The 23,694-nt window shown below is 46.3% G+C and overlaps 1 protein-coding gene across 2 annotated transcripts in view; it reads right to left on the bottom strand.

Annotated features, from left to right (window-relative positions):
* Positions 1–258: 258 nt before the first annotated feature.
* LOC143367484 (zwei Ig domain protein zig-8) overlaps positions 259–23,694 on the bottom strand; it is a 302,413-nt gene continuing 278,977 nt past the window's right edge. The window contains exons 5-8 of one of the 2 annotated variants that reach the window (XM_076809333.1): positions 12,390–12,517; positions 3,098–3,266; positions 1,583–2,439; positions 259–1,543 (exon numbers count right to left, since the gene is read on the bottom strand). In XM_076809333.1, the coding sequence (XP_076665448.1) occupies positions 2,348–2,439; positions 3,098–3,266; positions 12,390–12,517 (389 nt within the window). In that variant the 3' untranslated portion in view covers positions 259–1,543; positions 1,583–2,347. Of the gene's footprint in view, positions 2,440–3,097; positions 3,267–12,389; positions 12,518–23,694 lie in introns of both variants that reach the window. The other variant, XM_076809332.1, reaches the window with a different exon arrangement.

Here is a 23,694-nt window from a genome sequence, read left to right as displayed (position 1 = left end):
CCCCATATAGGGGTAAAAAGTTCCGCTTCGATCAGCCACAAATAAATTACTTTCTATGGGAAACCTATTACAATATATTAAACACAAGCGTAAAATCAGAAGATATAATAAATTTAACAAGAAATGAGTCAATAGTGAAGAGAATAACTACATTATTTTCCAGTAATTTTTTATGGTTTATCGAAATCGGAACTTTTAGCCCCGGCCTCCCCTATCGCGGATTCACTGATCTTAAGGGGACTATTTAGGCAGTCAGATCGCTCGAAAATTAAGTACTTTTTGCGAATTAATTAGAAGGAGATGAATACAAATTGTGACTAGTACTTTTGGGTAATGTTTGTTGATACTATAAGCAGTAAAAAAAAATTATTTGAATAATATATACATATGTATGACAGCGCTACAGTTGCCTGATATATATAGGTGTTTTATCTGGAGCCGCTGTAATTTTGCAGTGATTCTGGCCGTAAGAAATTGAATTGTGAAATATCCTCTGAAATTGTTACTTTGCCCTGACCCTCATTCTGCCCTGTACCTATTGAAAAAGAAAAAAAATCAAAATTATAAAAATGGCGGCTGTAAAACGGTAAATTTCAAAGAAACTTGATTTTTCGCCAGGAAAAAGAGCGATTTTATTATTTTTTATCGTCAAAGCAGAAGTTTCCACAGACTTACGCGTTGGTTCGGGTCGCAACCAGACAGGTTTCACATATGCTGAATTTTTTTCAAATCGACTTGTACCTCTGTTTCTTCGCAATCACTGCAAAACGATGAGGAAATATGATTCCGAGAAAAACGCGTTTAAAGTTTCGAAAGCGGAGTAATTAGTCTACCTGCGCGCGGATAGAAACGGTTTATGACGCGTTCGACCTTTTCGGCTGTAAAATCCTTAATTCCGCAAATTTCAACATAAACCAAACGGCATTTTACTCGTGAAGGGTGGTACTTTCGAAAAATACGAAAAAAAAATCGAGTTTCTGACTGCCTAGTCCCGTTAAGAGACTTTCCACTCCGACTATCCCGCAGAGAGTGAATCGTATACTGGCGTAATATCGCGCAAATGGGGGGTCCGTGATGCAGCCTCTCCTAACTTACAACCCCCTGAGTCTCGCGGTACGTAGCTTAATAATTTGAGGCAGCCACGCCGAGAACGTAAGGGCGGGACGATGAGGCTGGGAACCGTTCGAGCGCCGTAATAGTCGCGAAATTGGACGTAAATCGGGGCACGCGTTTCTTAGAAGAACCGTTGATCCGCGGCGAGAGTTAGTCGGGTGTACCAGGTCTTACGTATCTACGGTTTACGTGCCGACAGATTCCTCAACGCGAGAGATCACGAGCTTACCCCGCCACCATCGAAAGCTTTGTATAAATACCGATATTACGAGGACTAGAGTTCCGGAAGTGCGTGTGTCCCGTGCGTGCAATGATCGAATTACCGTCGTTATCAGTCATTGGTCTTTGAACGGCAAAGGGGACCTGTCAGGGTGGCGTGGCAGGTCGACGCGACGCGATCGAAATTACCGGTTGCGTGGCAAAGATTTCCCTCCGTCTCGACGCGATCACGTTGCCAGTTACGGGAAACGGATCCCCGGCTGGCGATCGGCGTTCCGCTATCTCCTCTTCCTTCTTCATCTATCGCCCCTCTGCCACGTTCTGTCCACACGCCGCCGGTGTGGCTGAATAATTGCGGAGGAAAGGCGATCCTTTGTACTCTGATCCTCGCCTTTGTTCCGCTGCTTGTCCCGTTCACCTCCGGGCTCGTTCCGCTTCCCCCGGTCCCAGGGCTTTCGCCGTCTCAATTTCCGTCCGCCCCGCGACCGGGTCGCGTTTAATCGCGCGCCGCCCGCGATGCCTCGCGTTATTTCCGCGTCGCGTTGCCCGCGTCACCACCCCGTTCACTCGCGATTACGATCAGCAGTCACTTCGCCGTGTCGTCGAACAACGCTGGAATCGATTCTTGCTCCTTTCGGCTGGCTCCTCTTCCCGACGGACCCGCGGTGTTGCTCGACGACCGCTCCGAGGCGCCCTGTGCCCGACGCCGGTTCGGGTTCAACAACGACGAATCGATTGCCGAGGAACGGCACGCACTTTCTTTCTTCCATTTTTTTCTCTCCCCCGTTTTTCTTGCTTCGTTTTCGGCACACGGGATCACTCTCTCCGTGCGCGCGTTCCCGCGTACCGCCGCCGGTTCACCGTGTCACCGCACCACTCTGATTCCCGGTCGCACGAACGCGCGCACTCTCCTCGATACCGCGGCCATCGTCCCTCGAACGGTGGACCTCGTGGCGGAGGTCCGTCGCTCACCGTCCGCGAAGGGGAGGAGGAAAGGTAGTTCGGGGCGAAACAGTTAGTAGAGCAGCAGGCACAGACAGAGCAGAAGGGAGTAGAGCCTCGGTTGCTTGGCTTGACCACCGTGCTGCATTGCCGCGGGATACTCTCCTGAAACATAGGACAACACTTAAATTTTCTGAAGATGCCGGGGCGAGGAGTTAGCTGCCGGTGAAGGAAAAACGAGGGAAACGCGTGGAACGAGCACTGGATTCCTCCGTCTCTCGCCGCTACCGCGGAGCCAGGAAGCTGCAATCTCGGCTGCACACTTTAATTACATCCAACAAAAGTTAATTACAATGCCGAGCTGGTTTCATTTCTGAATCAAAGCTACTGCGGCCTCGCAGACCGATGCTGGTGTTTCGATCGCGCGTCACGCAGGAACGTTACGACGCGAAAATGGTATTTCCGAATGGATCGCAGCTTTATGTCGAAATTCTGTTAATCAACGGGATGATTAATTAAATGCTCGAATCGAAAGATGCGCCCCCGTTCTCTTCCTAGCAGCCTTTGTTTGTTCCCTTTGTTTGACGTTCATGAATTTTTAAATTAATATCGCATAAAGGCCCGGCCTTCCCTTAGAATTATTAATTTTAATCATTCCGATAAAAAGTTTGCCGCTTCTGCAGAAGAGGGTACGTTAATTTCCCGGCTCCTTCGGGAACGCGGGCAATAATGCCGGCGCAAAAAAAAAACTGCCTCTCGCAGACGCCGCCGATCAGATAACGAGCCGACAAAAGGACGTTGCAATTAAGCCCGAACCACTCACCATTGAGTACGTGCACGGTGATCGATTTGGGTTGAGCATTACTGGGATTACAAGTGTACCGTCCAGAATCTGAGGGTTTCGCTTCTTGGACGAGCAGGAAGCTCGTGGTGCTGTCACCCTTCTCCGTGACCACGGAGACGCCACCTCTGGTCGAGTCGTAGCTGATTATCTGCAACAAAGATCGGAAAAGCGTTTTGAGTTCGAGGGCCGCGAACAACCGGGCTAGTATACTCGAGGCCACCGAAGACGGCCGCGAGACGAGGAAGGGTGGGCAGGAGGGCGACCTTCGTAGGAACTTCCCTTTTATCCGACAGGTGGAAGTTGCAACCGGCTGGAGGACCGAGGGAGATAAACCCTCGAGACTACACCTTCGAGACTCCGTCGCCATTGAATGAGCGTCGATACGAGGGAGGTGGCAAGAATTCACACGGTTCCTTTCGGTGCTTCCTCCCTTTGTGCGGCCGGAGCTGGCTAATCGAAAAGATGCTGGGAAACGCGGAGGATTATCGTTGCGTGCACGAATAGACGGGGATTTGCGATCGGAGCCTTAAATTTGTTTTAGGTTCCGGAGCTCTTCTCATTTCGGTGATTCCGGTCTCGAGATGAAAAGTTGGAATTTATGAGAATTTAGGGGCGAGTTGCTTAAACTTAGAGTAGCAAAGTTCCTGCGTTCGAAGGGATCGGCTAATTTATAGTCTAGAGATGTCGGGTTCCAATTAGGATTCCATTAGAATATCGTTCCTTCGGATTAGAATTTTACTTAAATTCATTCTCCGCTTATCAGTGGACCTCTCTCACAAGGGAACATCCCAAACCCGGAAATTCGAAAAATTCTGAAACCTTGCGAATATGTAGAGAATTTCCTCCTGATTACAACGCAATTTTTGTTTGCTGCCCAAATTCACTCTAACGTGGTGTAATTGACCGCTGAAAAAAACAGTTATTTTCCGATTTTGTGTTACAACTCGTGAACTGTAAAATAATTTGTTCACTAAATGGTAGATTTAATTAAAAGAAGTAACTTTTGTCTTGAAACTTTTTTCTATCTCTTACAGTTCGCGAGTTATAACACAAAATCGGAAAACAGCCGAATTTTCCAGGGTTAATATCACCCTCTTCGAGTGAATTTGGGCAGCAAACAAAAATTGCGTTGTAATCAGGAGGAAATCACATACTCACAAAGTTTCAGAATTTTTTGAATTTTCGGGTTCGGGACCTTCCCTTGTCAGTTCTCTGCTACTTGATATCGTGAAACTAGCATTTTTTTCTGGGACTTGGTCACGCAGAATGATGCCAGAATTTGGTGTCTCAGGTTTGACGCATGGGCGAGCGCAAGGATAACCTTAACGCAGTTTAGAATTAGCAAGTTAGTCTTTCTTTAATTAGGATCCTGAGCTGGGTTGCTGCTCTGCATACTTGACCGCTCGAGGAAACGAGGTTTAGCCGGGAATATGTAATGCACCAGAACCTGCTCGAAATTCCTAACTAGAACTTTATTGGATATTAGTCGTACTTTCATCTGCGTTCGGGACTTTGAACGATAGTCACGTGGGAAGCGATATTAATTTATGTCTAACCTAAGGGGTCTGGGATATCTAAGGGGTGCCCTTTTGAGGTAGTGTTTATTTCTAACACTGCAAATTTCATTCAAATCATTTAGGTGCTCGTATTTAAACATAAGTACGAGGAAAGAAAACCGGGATGCAAGATCAGCTACAACTAACGTTCCTGTGAACTATTTCAATCACTTGGGGCCGTTAAATTCATCCCCGAAATTACTAGCGTTTTTACGCAGTTTTGTACTAGCGAAACCAATTGTAGATTCAGAAAGAGTAAGACGGAGGCAACGTCCGAACGTGGAACGGTACACACTACCGGCCCCCCTGCAAACGTCGTGTTTATCCTGCGCCTGTTCCACTGGAGGCTCCTCGCGAGTGTCTCTTTAACAGGGGCCGTAAGGGTCGACGTACGCTCCGTAGTCGGAAGGGAGCCAGAAGCGGTGGCTGTGTCGTCAGAGCCGAGACAGATTTCTAAATAAATGACCTCGCAGCTGGAGCCTTCGGTCCGTCGGTCCTACGGTTCCGACGGTCTCACGTACCATCTTGAAGCCGTCTTAAGGGAGGACACCCTTCGCGAAATTTCTCCAAGCACATTCTCGTATTTCTTCGCCCCCGACGTCGTTGTAATCTTGACCCTATTACGAAATCTCCATCAACGGTAAATGTACCGTTTGCTTTCAGTCCAGGTGCGCCAGAATTTTGATGTCAGCCTTTACCTGACTATTTCATGAGGGACTACTATTCGATTCCAAGTAACGGCCCAGAGAGAGAGAGAGAGAGTATTAAGACTAACGTTGGACACGTTGTCCGAGCCTAACTTTTCCGCGCCTGGTTCGCCTGAATGGTCCCGAGCATGATTAATCGGACCAGAAAGTTGTAACTCGCGGGCTCGATAAGCGACGATCCTCTTCCTTCCGTTCCGTTATCTAGCCAGCGATATGACGCAGAATAATATGCGAAATTTTCGTTCGGAAGTTGCACGGTTAATCCGTGGTCTGTGTAGCGCGGGTAATAACGACCCACGCGTCTCATCGCTCCGTTCGCGTCCGTGCAACTATGCTCGTCGTACAATAAAAAAAAGTCATTAAAGTCTCCGTGCTTTGATTTGCCATCGCTCACCGAGTCTGGAAACCATTTTAAAATCTCGTCCTCTTAATAACCAAGGTGATGGTACCATTTTGTGCCTCGGGGAGGAAGCAAGAATGCCTGGAAACATTCTCGCGATCAGGCGTATCCAGGGTGAAAAATAAACGACTAACAAGGGAAGATCCCGAACCCGAAAATTCAGAAAATTCTGAAACTTTGTGAATAGGTAAGGGATTTCCTCCTGATTACAACGCAATTTTTGTTCGCTGCCCAAATTCACTCGCAGGGGGTGAAATTAACCCCTGAAAATTCGGCTATTTTCCGACTTTTGCGTTATAACTCGCGAACTGTAAGAGATAGAAAAAAAGTTTCAAGACAATAGTTACTGCTTTTAATTAAATCTATCATATGGTAAAAAAATTATTTTACAGTTGACGAGTTATAACAAAAAATCGGAAAATAACCGGATTTTCAGGGGTGATTTGCACCACCTTAGAGTGAATTTGGGCAGCAAACAAAAATCGTGTTATAATCGGGAGGAAATTCCCTAGATATTCACGAAGTTTCAGAATTTTTTGAATATCCAGGTTCGGGATGTCCCATTGTAAGCGGAGTTTAGGATTTTGAAGCCGCGGTCTTGGATTTCCTCGGGATCTTTAATCGACGCCGACGAACGGAACGCGGCAGTTCACCGAGCTAGATAATTTCGTTGCGTTGTGGAGTTCGTAATTTGGAGAAGTTTTAAACCGCGCCGCGGAGCGAGAGAATTTGCACGGCCTCGGTTAGGGAAAATGGAAATGGAAGGAAACGAGGAGAGTCTCGTCAGCCTCATTACGCGTTCATAGGAGGAATCGGCATCCCCGCGGGATCCTCGGCGTACTCGATGGAACATCTCGGACCCAATGGCCCATCGAAATGGTTTCCACCCAGCACGTTACTACTTCTGTCTTATCAGTCTTTTCCCGCGCCCCGATAACGACTCCCTAGTCCCCCGTCTTTCTACATTTTTCCCTCGACTTACGTCACTGCCGCCCGCGTCGCCGTTTCTCTCCCGCACTCCGCCTAATCTTAATTTATCTACTTCATTTAAATCGATGGCCTTTCAGCTTTGATTGAATCCTTCGCGATCACTCGAACGATTCTCTTTATTACGCGAAATCGCTTTACGACCGTTGAAAATCCTGCCACTTCAAGTTCAATCTATCGTGATGGATATTGTACGAAATTAAACTTATTAGAACCTCTACGGGGGCGGACATTCCTCCATCGGTGCCCGCGATAAGGGCGATCTGGAATACTGTGGCGTTTTACGTAACTGTGCCTCGAATTTACAAAGAGACGAGGGGAACTGAGGTGGTGGGGTTGCTTTGCTGGAGCGTTATGGCCTTTCACTACCTCATTTTCGATTGCCATTGCAGAACCTGCGATAAGTTCTCCGCGGAATCAGTTCCATTTTTGAGAATACCTCGCACGGTCGCGCAAATTATAAAAGCAACGCGATTCTCCGATCGTCAGTTCGCATTCTCCCCGAACTCGTTTCATTTTCAGCAGAAGTATGCTTTCCAACTCGAACTTATAGATATTCCCGTTCCGCAATTGTTTGCTCGTTTACTGGCGGCGAGCAGAGATACCTGCCGGTTGCCGCGCCCCGAAATTGGCATTTATTTCGCGATTTTACGGCGACGAGAAACGAGGGTCGGGCGAAAAAAATAGAATGCTGTTGAAAAGCGACCGTCGCCGCCGGTAATGTTGTTATCGGTGTACAATGTTCTTATTACGGGGTCGACCTTACGTCGGTTACCCCAGCAACGTTTCTCGTAGCAGCCCAGAGAATATTGCGCAAACACCGCGAACGTCGCCGATATGGGGATGCACTCGAGATTCTTAGTACGCGAGATAGAAGCTCCTTCTCAGAAGAATAAAATGCAAATATCCAAGTCGTGCCAGTAGAATTCAAGCAATCCTAAAATCTTCCTGTGCCGTTTCAGTTGTCCCGCAAGATCGGCAACGCGGTCGAATCGAAAGTTTCATTAGAATTTAATAAGCATCGGATTAACGATTTCGTCGCGAGCAAATTTCGCTATCGGGGAAATGTAATTGAAATTCATAATTCAGCGGCAGGCAGGTATCCAATTGAAATTCTTCTCCGCTGGATATGCTAATATACATGCAAGGCAACGATCGCGTCCCAGCTTTAATAAGGAGTTTCAGGGATACTGTTCGCATAATGCTGCGCGATGGTATGAAAGCGATGTTTACCCAACCAGATACGTAGACGTCACTTTACTGTTTCCCGAGGTTCCCTGCTTGCAACCTGTTTTCTTCTATAAGGGGAACGTCGAGAGGGAATGACAACTCTTGTTAAACACATTATTCGTCGCGCACACACTGTGCACCCTTCTTCTCCCTCTTTATTTTTTTGTGCTACGCGTTCAGGAGCTTTAGTCCAGCCCCTGGCGGTTCGAGAGGGAGCATTTCGCTCGGAAAATGTGTCGAGAGTTAAATAAATGATTTGCCCGGTTCGTCGCAACATTTTCTTCGCCGTTTAAACGTCCCCCACACCGAGTCCACTTTTTTGCTTCGCCACCGAGCAAGTCGTCATTTCCGGGGAATTCTACACCGTCGCGAATTACATGGCTGGGCTGTTACGGCGTTTCTCTTGGCGAAAATTAAAGTTGACTTCTGTTTGCCGCGCTGGACGCGCAAAAATAGCGGGATCTACACGGAATCCCGGTTTCGAACCAATTGAGTCTGGTTTCCTGCGTTTTGTGGGATGCTCGAGTCAGAAACTGCGTCCAACGGGTAAAAATATTTGTAAATAAAGTATGATGTAGCGCGTAGCACGCGGCATCGGACACCTATTCTCGCCCGGAAATTACCACTTGCATATAATTATTAAAGGAAGAGTAAAAAGTTGCGGAAATGAACCGAACTTTGGGTAAAGTTCAAAGAAAGATTTGCAACTTTTTATTTAGAAGCGAAGTTGTATGGTGCATGCTGTGAATTTATTAAAATTGTAGCGCTTTGATGAATAGACCATGGAAATGTTGATAAATATAGGTACACACCGGCACCGTTTGAACTGTAAGGTATTTATCGTAATCAAATTTTTTGGAAATCAATGTTTACAGCCACGGAGATCAATCCATTTCCGACATTTACGTAGTTCACTTTGCATATCATTCAATATTTATTTGGTATGGAGTTTCGTATCATGGAACGAGGATACCTCGAAGTTAATTGTTCAAATTCATACTAATAACCATTCTGTTCATATAGAATCGCAAAGCGAGTATTTACATTGCACATTAGTGATCCGAATCAGGCTTACATTAAAGGGGATCAACAGGTTTCTAACGCTTAGATGCAAAATTCACCGATAAAAGTTCAGCGGCATCGAAATCGAAACGAGCCGAAGTTTAATCACATTAAGTTCCTCGGGCTGGCTATAGGTAGTGGCGCACTGAAACTTAAACGATTAACAAAAATCGATTACAATGACTGGGAAAGTTTGTATTACTCCATACCGCGTTCCCTCGCTCCAGCGATGTAACAGTTCCGAAGTCATTACAATGATTTCCCCAGTAAATGTGTTTCTGGAGCACGAATCTACTCGTAGCGCAGCTGTTTTGAGGGAATTGTTTCGAAAATAAGCTGAATGCCCCAAATTCTGCTCATTTAAGAGGTAACTCGTCATAAAGAAGGTGTAAAAAATTTGTTTGTGATGAAAATTAGCCGAGTAATCGATTAATTCTTTAATAATAAATCAACCAATTGAAAAACTATTTAAGAAAGATATTTCAAGATGTTTAACTATTAGTAATTTCTAATTAAATATATAATGCTCTAAATGTCCGTATTTCTGCTGATGAAAAATAGCGATGCATGTATTGTCCCAAGCTCGTTTAAATAATTTAGAATTATTTTGTTGCAACTATAGTACAAACGTAACGCATATAATAATAAGAAAAAATACGAAATGATCAGAAATGGGGACTTGAGCAGAAATTTGGGACATTCGCCTTATTTAAACGATGAAATCTATACCGAAGCAAAGAAATTCGACTAAAGTTACCGACTCGTGGCAGAAACATCTGAAATAGAAAAGGGTTAAAGCCTATTGACCAGAATTCGTTCACCGTACCCGTTTTTCTGAACAAATGAGAGTTACAAATCCGCGGAATGTGCTTTTATTTCTGTCCTCGTAATACCGTGGAAACCGATTTGGCAGCCTCTTTGCCTTGCCCCTTTTGGCAATCGTCCACGATCGCCACATAAATAAGACGCGATATTGTATCTCGTTTAACAATTCCTTAATAGGATTTCATTCAAGTAAACCGATTGAGCCGATCGAATCCAATCAATTGGTACATCAGTGGCAACAAGGGCCATGGATAAGTCTCGATATATAAATTCATCGTCGAATCGTTCGTCATACGGTCGTTCCTTTTGATTTAAAGGACCTTAGCAAAGTTATTAATTCCAAGCATCGCCAACGTCGGTACCCTTTCAATTATTATTAAATCATATTCCACGATTACCGATTAACGAAGCCACGCTGTAAACGTACCACGGCCCGATCGATACAGCTAGAATGACTGCGTCCACTTTCGCGGTCGTATCATTGTTCATAAGAATTTCAAGGCAGAAGCACCGACGGTACCTACCTCCAAAAGCGAAAAAATAAACGCTAGAGCGTAGAGCACACGAGACAACGCGGTTAAGAGAACCGAGCAAAAAGGCAGCCGATAAATTGTTAAGTCAATTTAATTGCCGCCAGTTCGGGCTTCTCTATTTACAAACACCTACGTACACACGGAAATATATGAAAGGGATGTAGCCGCACACCTACGCCCCTTCGTCGCACAGTGGTATGGAGGGCGGCAGACAAATCCGCAGGTACAAACCCGGACAAAACACATGTTCCTGACTTGCACGCGGCACGGAGCAGAGAGACGCTGTCTCAAAATTCAATCGAAATCAAAGGGACGGGGTTTATTGAAGCGTAAGGGGAAACCCCCGGCAAACTCCGTGGATTCCTTGCGGCTGGAGAATGCTTCACGGCGTGGATCGATCGATCCAGCGACCTTATCATCGAAGGATTGCAATTTCGGCTCGTACCAACCCCTGGGACGACTCGAGGCTCGCCCCCTTATCGGGCCGGCCCGCTACGACGCAGCAAACTTTCTTCGCCCTGTTTCATCGAGTTGCACCCACCTCCTACCCGCCACGAATCACTGCGCCCGCACGAAACCCTGCCTCGGACTAGCGTTGCTTCAGTTTTTTTTCTCCCTACCTCGATGCCAGCTTCACAGGGATTCATGGACTCTGTACAGTGAGACGATCCGGTGAGGGTCGAAGAGCCTCGAGGTAAACATGGGGATTTGCATCCCCAAACACAAGAAAAGTTACGCTGCACTCTTGGGATACACTTTCAGACTCTCTCCCCGCGAAGTTCGGTGTTCGAAGCGTCGTTTCGTTCGGCCGGGAGCAATCAATTGTTGTATAATGCGCGGCTACTCTGTTCAATTCGTCAGTAAAGCTCGGGTGGGAGCTCCTCGAGGACTAGTGCCTAGTGGAAGTTTATGGGGCGCATTACGGGCCTGAAGGGTATTCGCATAAATATCAGCAAATGTGAGAGGACCTCGTTGAAATTAATGTACAGTCACGCAATCGTTTTGCAAATTACTCGAGTCCCCCGGTGTCTCATTAACAGTTCAAGGGTGTTTAGTCTGAACGCGTTAGTCACGTGCCATGGAATTCATCTTAAGGCTCGGGCGGCCCTGCTCCGTATTCGCGGCAGGGGAACACGGCTCTTGGTCAGACTTAATGCGCCTAATGGTGTCTCCCATGCGCCATTATCAGTTGCGCCGCCGCTGACAATTTACCAGTTGCTAACGTCGGCATTATCAGAATTTATCGGCCTCCCCTTCGCGAACACTCCACGGCACGGAGGTGTTTTATGGGCTTCTTTTACGCCCGCGCGTACTTGGATAGTTGGAAGCAAGAAACACTCTTCTCACGGAAAGGGCTAAAAGCACGCGGACTTAGCGCGACCGTTAATTGTGATGAATGTTTATGGCTCCGCGGTATGATTCATGGTAATTGTTCGGTACACGCTGAAATTTCGCGTAATCACAGGGACACGTGGTTGCAGGCAAATATAAAATTAAGAAGTACTCTAGAAATAAAAAATTTGGATTTAAAGCTTTGATATACGTCTACGAATCGATAAAGCTTGCCGGCGGATTTCCGATGAGCTCGGAAGACCGAAAAGGGGACGAAATTGCAAGGAAGCTGAATAACCGTGGGAAAAAGACGGATTGCAGACTACATCAGAAAATTTCGAAGTACATAACTTCATTAGAGCAGAAGCGGAAAATTTAGCCGGTCGAGGAGACAGGGTGTAAGTTTCACGATATCAGACAGCCAGACTCTCGAGAACTACTATCGTCATCAATTATCCTCGTACAAAGTTGACGCCGGTGCAAGCTGTCCTCCAGTTATGAATTACGGTCTCGCCACGGTCTCCTATTTGCGCTTGTTTGCGCAGCACGGGCGTCGTACGTTTCATTAGACGTTTTTCTATCCCCGTGGAAAAAGGAAGCAAAGTTTTCGAGTCCCTCCGCGGGGGAGCTGGTACTTACCACATCGTTATGATTCCAAAATATAAAAGATGGAGGCTCCGGACTTTGCAGGACCACGCAGGTGAGGTTGATGGTACTTCCTCGGTTAATGTACAGATCCGGCGCACCCAGGATCTCGGTTTTTGGCTCTGAAACAGAAAAATATTCAGCGCTTATTAGCCGTGCCGTTCGTTGACACAAAAAATCATGAGATCCTCGATCTGTCGTCATCCCAGATAACAAATTACAACAAATTTTGACTCTTTCTTCGGACTTGTAACATTTAATAGCCGTTTCTTATAGGTTTTCGTGCCCTGAAAACGAATCCGCAACCCGCTTGTCGCCATCACCCTCAGTTTTTGAGAAAATCGATTTTGAAAGAAAACTGCAAATTTTCAACTTTGAGCATCTTTTGTGTCGAAACGGTAATAGTTATTCGATTGTTCGTTGCGTCAAATTATTCTATGAACCCTCCCGAATACAACGATATAAGTTATTATTGCATTATGAACATTTAAATATGTTTAAACAACGATCAAAGGGAAAATGAGTTACGAGTCCAGATGGCTGTTGTACTGTGTAAGTTGCGACAAAATAATCAGGTTCCACGGCAACGCCGAAACTTCTAGGACTGAATCAGCACCTAAGTACTTACAAAAAGGGGTACGGAATTTCTGCGCGTTCGCTAAAAAAAGGACCACTGGCAATCAATCTCAACGGAAGAATCTCTTCTCGGTCACAGCGTAGGAATAACGCCACGTACGACCATCCGTTATCACTCATGAATAACGCTCGCGAACGATCTTAAAGCTCCTCTTCCCGCGATAATAGTCACCACCGACGAATAATCGCCGGCCACTATATTTATCACACCGAAAAATGCCAGCCACGTCGACGCGGCGGTATTTATAGTCGATTCGGTTCGCCGATCCGTTTTGTGTCCTTTCGTGGGGCCGAAGAGCGATGCGGTTGACCTGGCTCTTGTGCACGGCTCGAAAGAGCACTTTGAGGTGGCTCATATAGAGTATCCCCTATCGTGTGTACTATCAAAGAGAGAAAAAGAGACACGGAAAGAGCGAGCTTTCGTGGCAGGTTGATATGGGGTGTGCAGGAGGGGGCGGAGGTGGCAGAAGAGGAAGAGGAAGAGGAAGAGGAAGAGGAAGAGGAAAGGGAAGAGCGGGCGGAGGGAATTGGCGAAAAAGGGAGAGGAGAATCGCGATGGATACAGAGGGAAAAGAGTTTTGGTCAGCGTGAACGAATCTGTACGGATGTGTAAAAAGGGGGGTGCGTGTGTACATGTGGGGGCGTATGTTGCGCGACGATGGAAAGATAGGGAAGCGGGAGAGGTCACTCGGTATAGATCGATGTGAATATTTTCCGGGCGGCCTCCTCTTCGAGGATTGACCGAAATAACCGGGCACCGTACTTTACGGCTTTGTGCAGTAGATGATATCAGAGACGACAGTCCTGCCTCCACCGTTCGCCGTTCTTTTTCCCCTCGCTTCGTTCCTCGTACCGTGAATCCATTTTTCAATACGTTCGCGTGTTTCCCTTTCATACCTACTCCCTTTGTTTCGCGCACGTTGGTCTCCCCTTAAAACCGATCCCGCCGATGGAGGCCCTGTTGCCTATTAACGCTAACGTCACAGAACGAATTCAAATGGGAGATCGCGTTTTGCTAGGCACGCGTTTCCCTCGCGCACTTGCGCCGTTAATTGGCAGATATTTGGCGGGATTTTCGTGGGTACCATTCTAAAGGGTCGTGCTACGTACATGCAGAATTTTATTAAATATGCAATATACAGGTGATGCTTGTATTCGAGAGAATACGTTACAACGTTTGTTACGCGGAGTGGAAGTTTTTAATTAGCATTTAAACTTATCATGTCAGATAGACTTTTTTAACTTCATCCATTCTGCACCAAACTGCTTCTCGTTGTTTTTTACCCCCCCCTCTTTTTTCTCTGTTACGTCGGCTAAAGGATTTTTTTCCAACCCTTAGTTTTACTCGGCTTTTTCTTGACGAGATCGCTCATCCGGGGGTTACAGCGAAAGCTGGGCAGCGCCGCCCACGTTGTCGATCGATATCAGGAATATACGCGAAACGCTTTAACGTGGGTTAACCGCAGATGAAAGCCGAGCTGGCCGGACGACGCCGATCGTTCGCTCTGAAATCACGTATCGGCTCTTCCATACGGTTTCAGCCTTGAAAAAGTGTGCCCACCCCTCTTCAAATTTTAATTAACGGCCGCGAGTGCTTTTGGTAGAGCGAATTGCAGGTAGAAATGGGACGTCAGGTCCCTCTGATCTGTTGTTTAACATGTCACAGGGCAGAGTCTTCAAAGATCGGATTGGTAAAATAATTTCTCGATGACTTTGGACCCCTGAAATGGGACTAATAATACCAGTTCATGGAACGTTATTATATTTCACTTTCAGTTGTCGGTTTTTAATTATCGGAGAGACCGTAGCGAAGTTGTATCGTGTTTTGTCTGCGTGTGTACTGTGTAGGAAGAATTGAATACGCGAATTTCCGCCAACGCGAATACCTTCTGTTTGCGTTTTATTGATACAAATCTAGATGGGGCATTAATCTTCCCGCGACATTGAATAATCTGCTATAATACAGCGGCGGGGCAGCCAATATTGGCATGAGCGAAATATGGACTCGTTCCTTTTGAGAGAGGTCATGATTACACGGGATTTTCGGGATTGGTTCTGACTTACCGTATAAATTTTCAGCGTGCTCCGAATGGCACGTGAATGGAGTGCCACGCGCGAGAACGTATGCTAACTAGATCCCGCGTTTGTATTAAATCCCAGCCAGTTTGTAATAAATACACCAAATTGCTGAATGCCAAGCAACGTTGCTCTGGTTTCCAAATAAAATAGATCAATCGGATTATTTTTTAAATAGACTTCTTAACGTGGAGTCCTTAGAGTCAGGACTTTGCACGAGAGAGCATTGACTTGTCATCTATCTTCTATGAATTACCCAGACGTGCCTTTGATTATTGCGACATCAAATCAATAAATACCTGACGTTATACAGAAGCCACTTCAAATCAGAAGTAAACACCGAGGGACGGCGTTTGTGCGGGGATGAGGGGGTAGAATATCGGGAGGGTGCACTCTCGCATGGTCGATCGCTAGAAGATCCACCATTTCCAGATTAATTTCGTCGATGGGGTCGGCAAGAAGGAAGAAGAGGCTCGAATGTCGATTGCAGAGTTTCGGTGGCGTTCGACGATCGATCTGTCATCGGTCCTGCATCGCTGATCCCTCGAGTTGCATGGTATAGAGCTTTTGTACTTACCGGTGCTATTTGTTGAGGAGTCCACAGGGCTTGCATGCTTCGTTGTTGACACTCGACCTAAATAAAGCACCGATCACAATGACGTGTATCAATGCCTTCCGTGTTGCGCGAACACGCTTGCTAGCTGTCACATGGCAAAGACTGGACACAGATACAAAGGGAAAGATAGATAGAGGGAGAGAGAGAGAGAGAGAGAGATGGAGAGGGAGAGAGAGAGAGAGAGAAGAATGGAAGGGATGGAGAGAGAATCGAGCCGATTGACGATTGTGCCAGGACTACACGGTAAATTGCGTTAGACGGCGCGATTCTGCGACGACGTACGTAGGTACATGCCTGCCTCGGATACGGCTATTCGCTGGGAATAGAGGGTGATTTCGAACGAAATAGAGGCTGGAGTTATACAGCCGGAAGGGAAAGACCACCAGGGATACGCGTGCTGCCCGATGACGAATGTAGAGGACCAATCGCGGGCAATGCGGGTTCCAGTGATTGCGGCGAGTGAATATTTGTGGAAATATCGTTTACGCGACAAAGTGTTATTTAGTCCATTCTTGAAATTTCAGAGAATTTATTGGGGAATAATTTTTAGACAAATTCAGCCTGTACGCAAACACAGGCTCGAGGAGATATCGTAGTCACAGTTGTACGTTATTCCATTGCTCGACTGTAGTCTACATTTGGGCGATAGTCGATGATTAAAAGTGGTGGATGAAGGGAGACTGAATTGAATCGTTTCAGCCACGTCTGTTTGGATTCCATACTCCCTTTGAAGACCATTCTCTTTATTAGGGGAAACATTTTTGCGAGGTAAAACGCATCACTCCTGCGGTGCAGTCAATTGGAATCAGATGTTGTTTGCCAGGTTCCCTATAAGCTCGATGTAATCAACATTATATTAATTTCGTGTAAGTTAAATTAGCATTGCCTATCACTGTGCTTTCCGCGTGGTGTGGACACACAGAACTACATATTTATATATATATATATATATATATATATATATATATATATATATATATATATATATATATATATATATATATATATTGCGTTAATAATACAGGTGTACTCCACGCGTGATTCAGGCGAAATTAATTAAGCTAATTAAGTGTAGGTACGATATTATGCTGCTCGTCCAACTTCCGCTTCAACTATTCAGTTTCATTATTATTAATAATATTCCCGTATTATAACATCGTATATGAGTTTATCGACATTTTTCGTACGATAATTAAATATACGCTTCGTTTCTACAAATGAATGTTACGAGTGATATAGCTTCCAGATATTACCTTTTATCTTCACCAAACTGTTTCCTCCCGGAACATGTAGCTACGTACTATAACCCTGTGATGAAACATAAATTCACGTTGGTTACGGGACGACCAATAAACATTTACGGTAGCCAATAATCCGTCTGACGGATAGACGAGACCTCGGTAGATCAGTCGAGCGTAATTCCTCGAGAAGAATGAAGTCCTCCTCCGGTTATCCGGATGCACGGGGACTTGAAATGTATCGCGATCCATCGCCTGGAATCGCTTTAAAATATTCCGTCCGAGTATCGTGCCGACGGAAACCGGGCAAAGGGAGAAACATTCGCGACTACCCGGTCTGAATAAAATTTATTAGCCGAAGTGTATCCCCTGCCCCCTCCCCTCCCACGGCATGACGGAGGATCTCATCCCGAAGAATATCTCGCGAGGGAACTCTATTCGACTCGATAAAAGTGGGTCGCCGAGATTCTTCTCGTCTACCCAGGCGGGCAAAGTGATTCGAGAGGGATGGGAAAGGACGCTCGCGAAGCGACACACAAAAACACGCCGGATGCAAGTTGCTGTGTTCTCCTTTTCCACGGTACACCGGCGACTCTCGAGCGGCATCGCTGAAGCCGGCAAATCAGCCACGCGCGTTCAGCGAAAGTTTACTCTCGAGAAATCGTAAACGTTCCGCGTGCGATCGCACGTGACCGTTCGACGAGGGCACCGTCGAAAAAGGAACCTACCCCCTTGTCGGTCGGTTTCGACCGTGGCGCGAACGGAATGCAAACCGGAAGCTCCTCCGCATTCTTGTTTGCCTGTGCCCGACAAACCGGGCCGCCACCGAGTTTCCGCAACTTTTTCACCGCCCTGCGCTGAACTTTCCTGCCCTTTGCATCCGAGAGGCTGTTCTCGAAGCCATCGCCGGGAATCTTTGGGGCAGGTGCTTCCGAGATGTCGATTTACGGGGGTTTGTGGGGATTAGAGGAGCATTAGATAGATTTTCAAAAGGTTGGCGTTATTGGTTAAACGTTTTTGAATATTAGAATTATTTCTCCTCAGTGGGAGAAATACGCCATGACTTTAACGACTCCCCAGTACCATCTGTAATGATTAATTATAAAACAAAAAATATATTTCTGTAGCTTAAGACATGCTTAATGCAATGCAAAAAGTCCCATTAAATTATATGTAGTAGTTTTCCTTTAATTAATTCCTAAATATCGCCTATTTTTGGGGGCTCTAAACCGGAAGGTACACTTAAGGGGGTGAAAACTAATCTCAAAGTCAAATTGGCACTTTCACTTTTTCACGTATAACTCTCAAAGTACAACAGGCAGGAAAAAAATGTTTCAAACAAAAGTTTAATGGTGCAATAAGCTCTACAAACTTCCGTTAACAAAATTTCGAAATAAGTTAAAAAAAATATATAACTAACGAAAAAAACTCTGTACAAATTTTTATGAACGGAAGTTTGTAGCGCTTATTTCACCATTAAACTTTTGTTTAAAACACTTTTTCCTGTCTGTTGTACTTTGAGAGTTATACGTGAAAAAGTGGAAGTGTCAATTTCACTTTGAGGTCAGTTTTCACCCCCTTAAAGGGCGATAGGGCCCAAATTAAACGCACCGTTGTTCTTGTTTCGAGTCACTCTAAAAATCGGTGAGTCAGGGTTCACGGTATTCCCTAGTAAGTAACTACTTAGTTTCGTGAAAGTTGCGTGCGATTAACAAACAGTGAAGTGTCTATCCTAAATTTCCGTATGTCTGATGGACTAACGAGAGCTTTTCCTTCTCTGAAATATAAGTAAAGCCTGCAATACCAACTTTACGTTATATACGTATGCAAGTGCTCCTCCACAGGAATTAAGGAAATCTCTTTTACACAAGGAACCTTTACATTTAACTACAATTAAAAAATCCAACTTCAATATAGTTGTAGAAATTATACTGTAAACATAAGCTGCGGTAACTTAAACGTAATAGCCATGCCACCGGTTGTCGCAATCATATTAAGTTTCACTTCGTCCAGGGAATTGCGATACGTTCCCCTCGTTTCGATACTTCTTGCATATACTTTACTGTCAAACCCATACGCACATGCATGTACAGGTTTCCACGAGGGAACTTGGAATTTCATTTGGCGAAAAGTATTCCGAAGTGAAAGATATGTTTGACTCTGGTAAATATTATGATCGCAGACCGGACAAACTTTTCAGCTCGCCTTCCGTGCTTTGAACCGGATAAGATCTCTTAAAGGAAGAATACTTGCCCGTATAAAGGCAGGTTTTCGTTCGGCATTGGTCCTGGCGCGAGCAGAATATATGAAAGGGGGGCAATTTCGCGCGTTTCGCGCTCGCCAGTTGGCTGCGCGATCCAGAACGCGGTCGAAGAACTTTCGCGCAACTTTTCTAGCCGGCAACTTTTCCCGTTTAGCTGTGTCATATGCACTGGTTACTCTCTTCTCACTGGTCGTCAAGAGCCAGTGGAACGCGCTGCTAACATCGACAAGAAGAAATTTAATTTTTGCCGCGAGATCGGCCAGAGCGACGCGATGTAGTTCGAGATTAAGCAGCGGAAAGTACCAATTTCGCGCGTGATTACTGGCCGATACCTGCAAGCAAGTAGATTCTATCCTAGGCCTGGGAAGTCGAAGGGTATGAATTTATCCCGATGCTTCGAAGACCGCGCATTTCAGCAATAATCTGATTACACCGCGCGACCTGTTACAGTTCTTTTACACGTGGGTCGGGTTCTGAAGTGAGTCACGATTTTTATTACAGTCAGTCTTAGGCCCGATGCAGACCAGCGGTTTGCGGCAATCTGCCGCGCGCGTCTTAGCAGAACATAAATTTATATGCAGCAGCTCACACGGGACGCAAAGTGTTGCGGCTACTAAGCGGTGTGTTTGCGTTCGTTTTGACAAGCGCAGGTATTGCTTCATCGCGAATCAACGCAGCGGCAAACTGCCGCAAACCGCTCGTTTATAATTTATTCAAAATCTTCAAGAGTCCCGGCTAGGTATAAGGTTGTTCGTAGTAGACTTCCAAGATCTGTTATTACTTGTACTATCGCTCCAGACAATGACAAGAGGCTGCGAGGCCTTAATAAAGGGCGGTACCTACATAGAGTCGTTGCATAACTTTCTGCAGTTTTTATCAGCGAGTGCTCGCGTTCAGCTAGTATATCCGCGTTGTTCGTCCCGGCGTCCATATCTCATCCAACTTCTTATTACTTTTCCCGGGGAATTTGTCACGTTCGTCGCGTTCCTAACTATCATCATCGGGCCCGTTTTCCGCCTGAATTCCGAAAACACGCAAACAGGCAGGGAGTCCCGACTCCGTGGAACTTTGATCTCGATATTAAGTTTATTCGTCACGGAGTCCTCGTCCTTCTCCCCCATATCGTAAAAACGTTTCGCTTGGAAAAATATTTGCTCGCGCTTCTCGACGACTGCCGGTTGAAACGTCCCCGGCGCTAGTATCTCGTACAGTCCTCCATAAAATCTGCGCGCCCGCCTAGGTCTGCGAGTAAAAAATCTGTTTTGCGTCTCGCACTTTGCGTTTTGTCTTATCAAATCACCGGGAAAGATACGCCAAGGGTGCACTCGCGAGACTTTACGTTTCCAAGATATACCTAAGTGTAGGCATCGTAATGGAGTAAACGAGGCGAAACAGTTTAAGGAATACCCTCAACGATTTTCATCTCGATTACCTTCGTTTGGCAAGCTCTCCCGCGACTCAATTACGCACGCAGATTTCTTTCGAGTGCCGGCGATGTCTCTCGTACCACCGATGCCAATAAATCTTTGGTCGCTCTCCACTCTATCATGCAGTCTATTTACCCGAAGTTATCGATTATCAGAGGATTCACTTATCCGAGGAGTCCCCAGCCGGTTTCCGATAAGCGACGCTCCAGCGTATTTCGATGCACTGGGTGTACTCTCGACGGACGTCTCCGAGGAGCCGAATCCCATCCGATACTTTGCGAAAAGGCTAGACAGACGATACTTGTCGTTTCCCGTTCGGAAGACGATTTTGCTTCTTCTTGGTCGGCGCAGGGGTTTCGAGCACCGGAGCATTCGAGCTCTCAAGGTGACGCTCCCCAACGGCCGGCTGTTTTTCGCTTGGCCGGCCAGAATTTTCAGCGCGGAGAGCTGAACGCGTCCTAGACGCTCCGCGAAGCGCGAACGACCGCGATGAAACGAAATTATATGGTCGTGCCAATATTCTCGAGCGTTTGTACACTGGAGCGTGACGACGGGCGGAACACCAGGCCAGAATGCCTTCATCGCGTCTCTCTCTCTCGCGAATGATTCGTACAAGTTGCAATAACGCGCAGCAATTGGCCGTTACTGCTCGGAAGATAGAGAATTCTAAATTCTACCAGGGAACTTTATTCTTGACACTTTCCGCTCTCTACGTTTCTCCTCTCTCTCGGCCATGCGCGGGCTCCGAAGGGTAAAAGGCACTACGACCCAAACTTGATCGTAAGTTTCCCCTCGAATAAGTAACCCTCGTTCAGCTGTCCGTCGAACCAGCTCTTAGGGAACCTGGAACGAAGTTCTTCAACCTTCGACAGGCACTGACGGAAAACTGGACTGGTTCTTCCACGGGGCAGCTGGAGTATTCGAATAGAGACGTTGTGCTTCCCTCTCGATACAGTATAGACAATGCACTTCGAGGCGTTTCACTTCTTTTCCCGCTGTACAGTCTCGTTCGAGGTATACTTACGTTTACCCGATGGAAACGTAACAGGGTCAGGGGATATGTGTATTCTCGAGCGTCTGATATCTTTGCTAAACTGTAAGTAGAGGCGCGAAGGGGCGGAACAGGGGATCGCATTTTCGCAGGCTTTCTTCAGTCAAAAGATTCACCCTGGCGCATAGAAATACGAGGGCCCCTGTACGGCGGAGGGACGGTTATATTTCAGGAAATTGAAAGTCGCTCGCCCTGCTTTTATCGAATCAGGAGATTGAACGTAGCCTCAATTTCGAACAGGCTCGATATCGTGTTTTTTTGCTGATGCAGGTATATCAGGCACGCGCCCCGCGTGAATTTCGCTCGCGAAATCGTTGTCCCCCGTATTACTTCGGTACGCACAGTGACGAACAACGTTTTGCCGCGGCCGCTCTATGGAAATTTCTCGACCACGACTCTGGAAAACGAACGTTTAACCACGCCGGATCAATTGAAATTTTTATCGCGTCAGAAGTCCCGCAAAGTTCGAAACAGCCCAGCGAGCACGGCAAGCGAGCGAGAATTTCCTATTTCGGCTCCTTTAATTCTCGTTTCATATCGGCCATAAAAAATCATTTCTCACAAAGCGTTCGGGATTACAAATTCCGTTGGTCGAAACGGACGAGCTTAGCCGCGAAGAGTGGAAGAGGGTGTCGCGCCCCAAAGAATGCCTTTTAAATTATGTAAATAGTCGCCTGTAAGGTCAATCGACTCATGATTGATTTTATTTCCATCGAGGCACCGTAGGTGAATTTTCCCGTGGAGTTGCACACTTTGCATCGCGCAGGAATATATTCCGAGCCGATATCGTGGATAGAAAAATGTGTAAGCAAAGAGAGGAACGTTGCCTGCATTCTTTTCTGTGAAGCACGAGCGAGTTCAATCAAAAGCAAACGAAGAGAAAGGGTACATGCTTGCTGCTGTACAGACTTCTCTCGGTTTAAAACAGGGACCTTTTTCAGCCCCGACGACACGTATAGAGACGCTCCTGTCGCGGAATCCCCGAAGGGCAGTTACGTGGGTGCATACCTAATCAGAGAGACGTCCTGCAGAATGCTTGAAAGCCTGGAATCTCGTGATTCTTCCCGTCTCGTGCCAAGACATTCGGGAAAGTTTTGTTGGACACGTTTCTAAAGGACAACGCGCGCTGTCATTCCACCGTAGTACTCGCTGCTACCCCCCTTGCAATTCACCAGGGAGAAACTTTTCCGTGCCCTCCCTGTTAGTACGTATTAATTTTCTGCACGCGCAAATTCGTTTGCCTCGGCACAACACTCGTACCACTCTCGTTTTAAAAGCATTGAAATTGAAGTTTTCAAGCTCTTGTTAGAACTGGGACCAGCTAGAGAAAAAGTGCGCATTCGGTAAAAGCGTTACTGTACCTCTCCATTTTATCCTTGTCGCGTGGCTCACACTCTGGCATTATCTTTGGACGGGACTCATTAATTCTCTCGAGCGAGTTGTTATCAGCGACTAGGTTTTCAGTTTAAAGATTACACAGAATTTTTGCTTGCATTACGCGACGAAACACGAACCGCCACTCAAACCAGGGACAAATCACTCGCAATTAGTCTTAGCGAGTAATTACCAAATCGTGCTACGACTTCCCGGAGATATTGGACAATATATCCCGTTCGCCTGGACAAGCTAGTCCCCTGAAAAAGCCAAATCTCCTTTTCGCGATCTGCCTAATTGGCGAAGGTTTTTCGTCCGAGTTCGCGGCTGATGGATCTCGGAAATACGCGTGACCTTTTACGCGCGATGACACGTATAGAAATATTCCTAGGACGAGTCAGATCCTCGAACCTCGGTGCATGCTCAATCGACGAAATATATGCGTCCTGGGAAATTCCGACTGGTTGTACGTTCTCCTCGCCGTTTTCGCAGCCTCCTAGATTTCCCAGACAAACAACCCGGGCCCCGTTGAATATGTCGTTTGCGAGACGCGGGGCATTTTTTATTTTCGCGATTCACTCGGTCCAGGAGGTAGTTGCACGTATAGCTATGCAGTTT

This window comes from Andrena cerasifolii, chromosome 3 (assembly GCF_050908995.1).
Source record: "Andrena cerasifolii isolate SP2316 chromosome 3, iyAndCera1_principal, whole genome shotgun sequence".
Lineage (NCBI taxonomy): Eukaryota > Metazoa > Arthropoda > Insecta > Hymenoptera > Andrenidae > Andrena > Andrena cerasifolii.
This window is presented reverse-complemented; position numbering and strand designations above follow the sequence as displayed.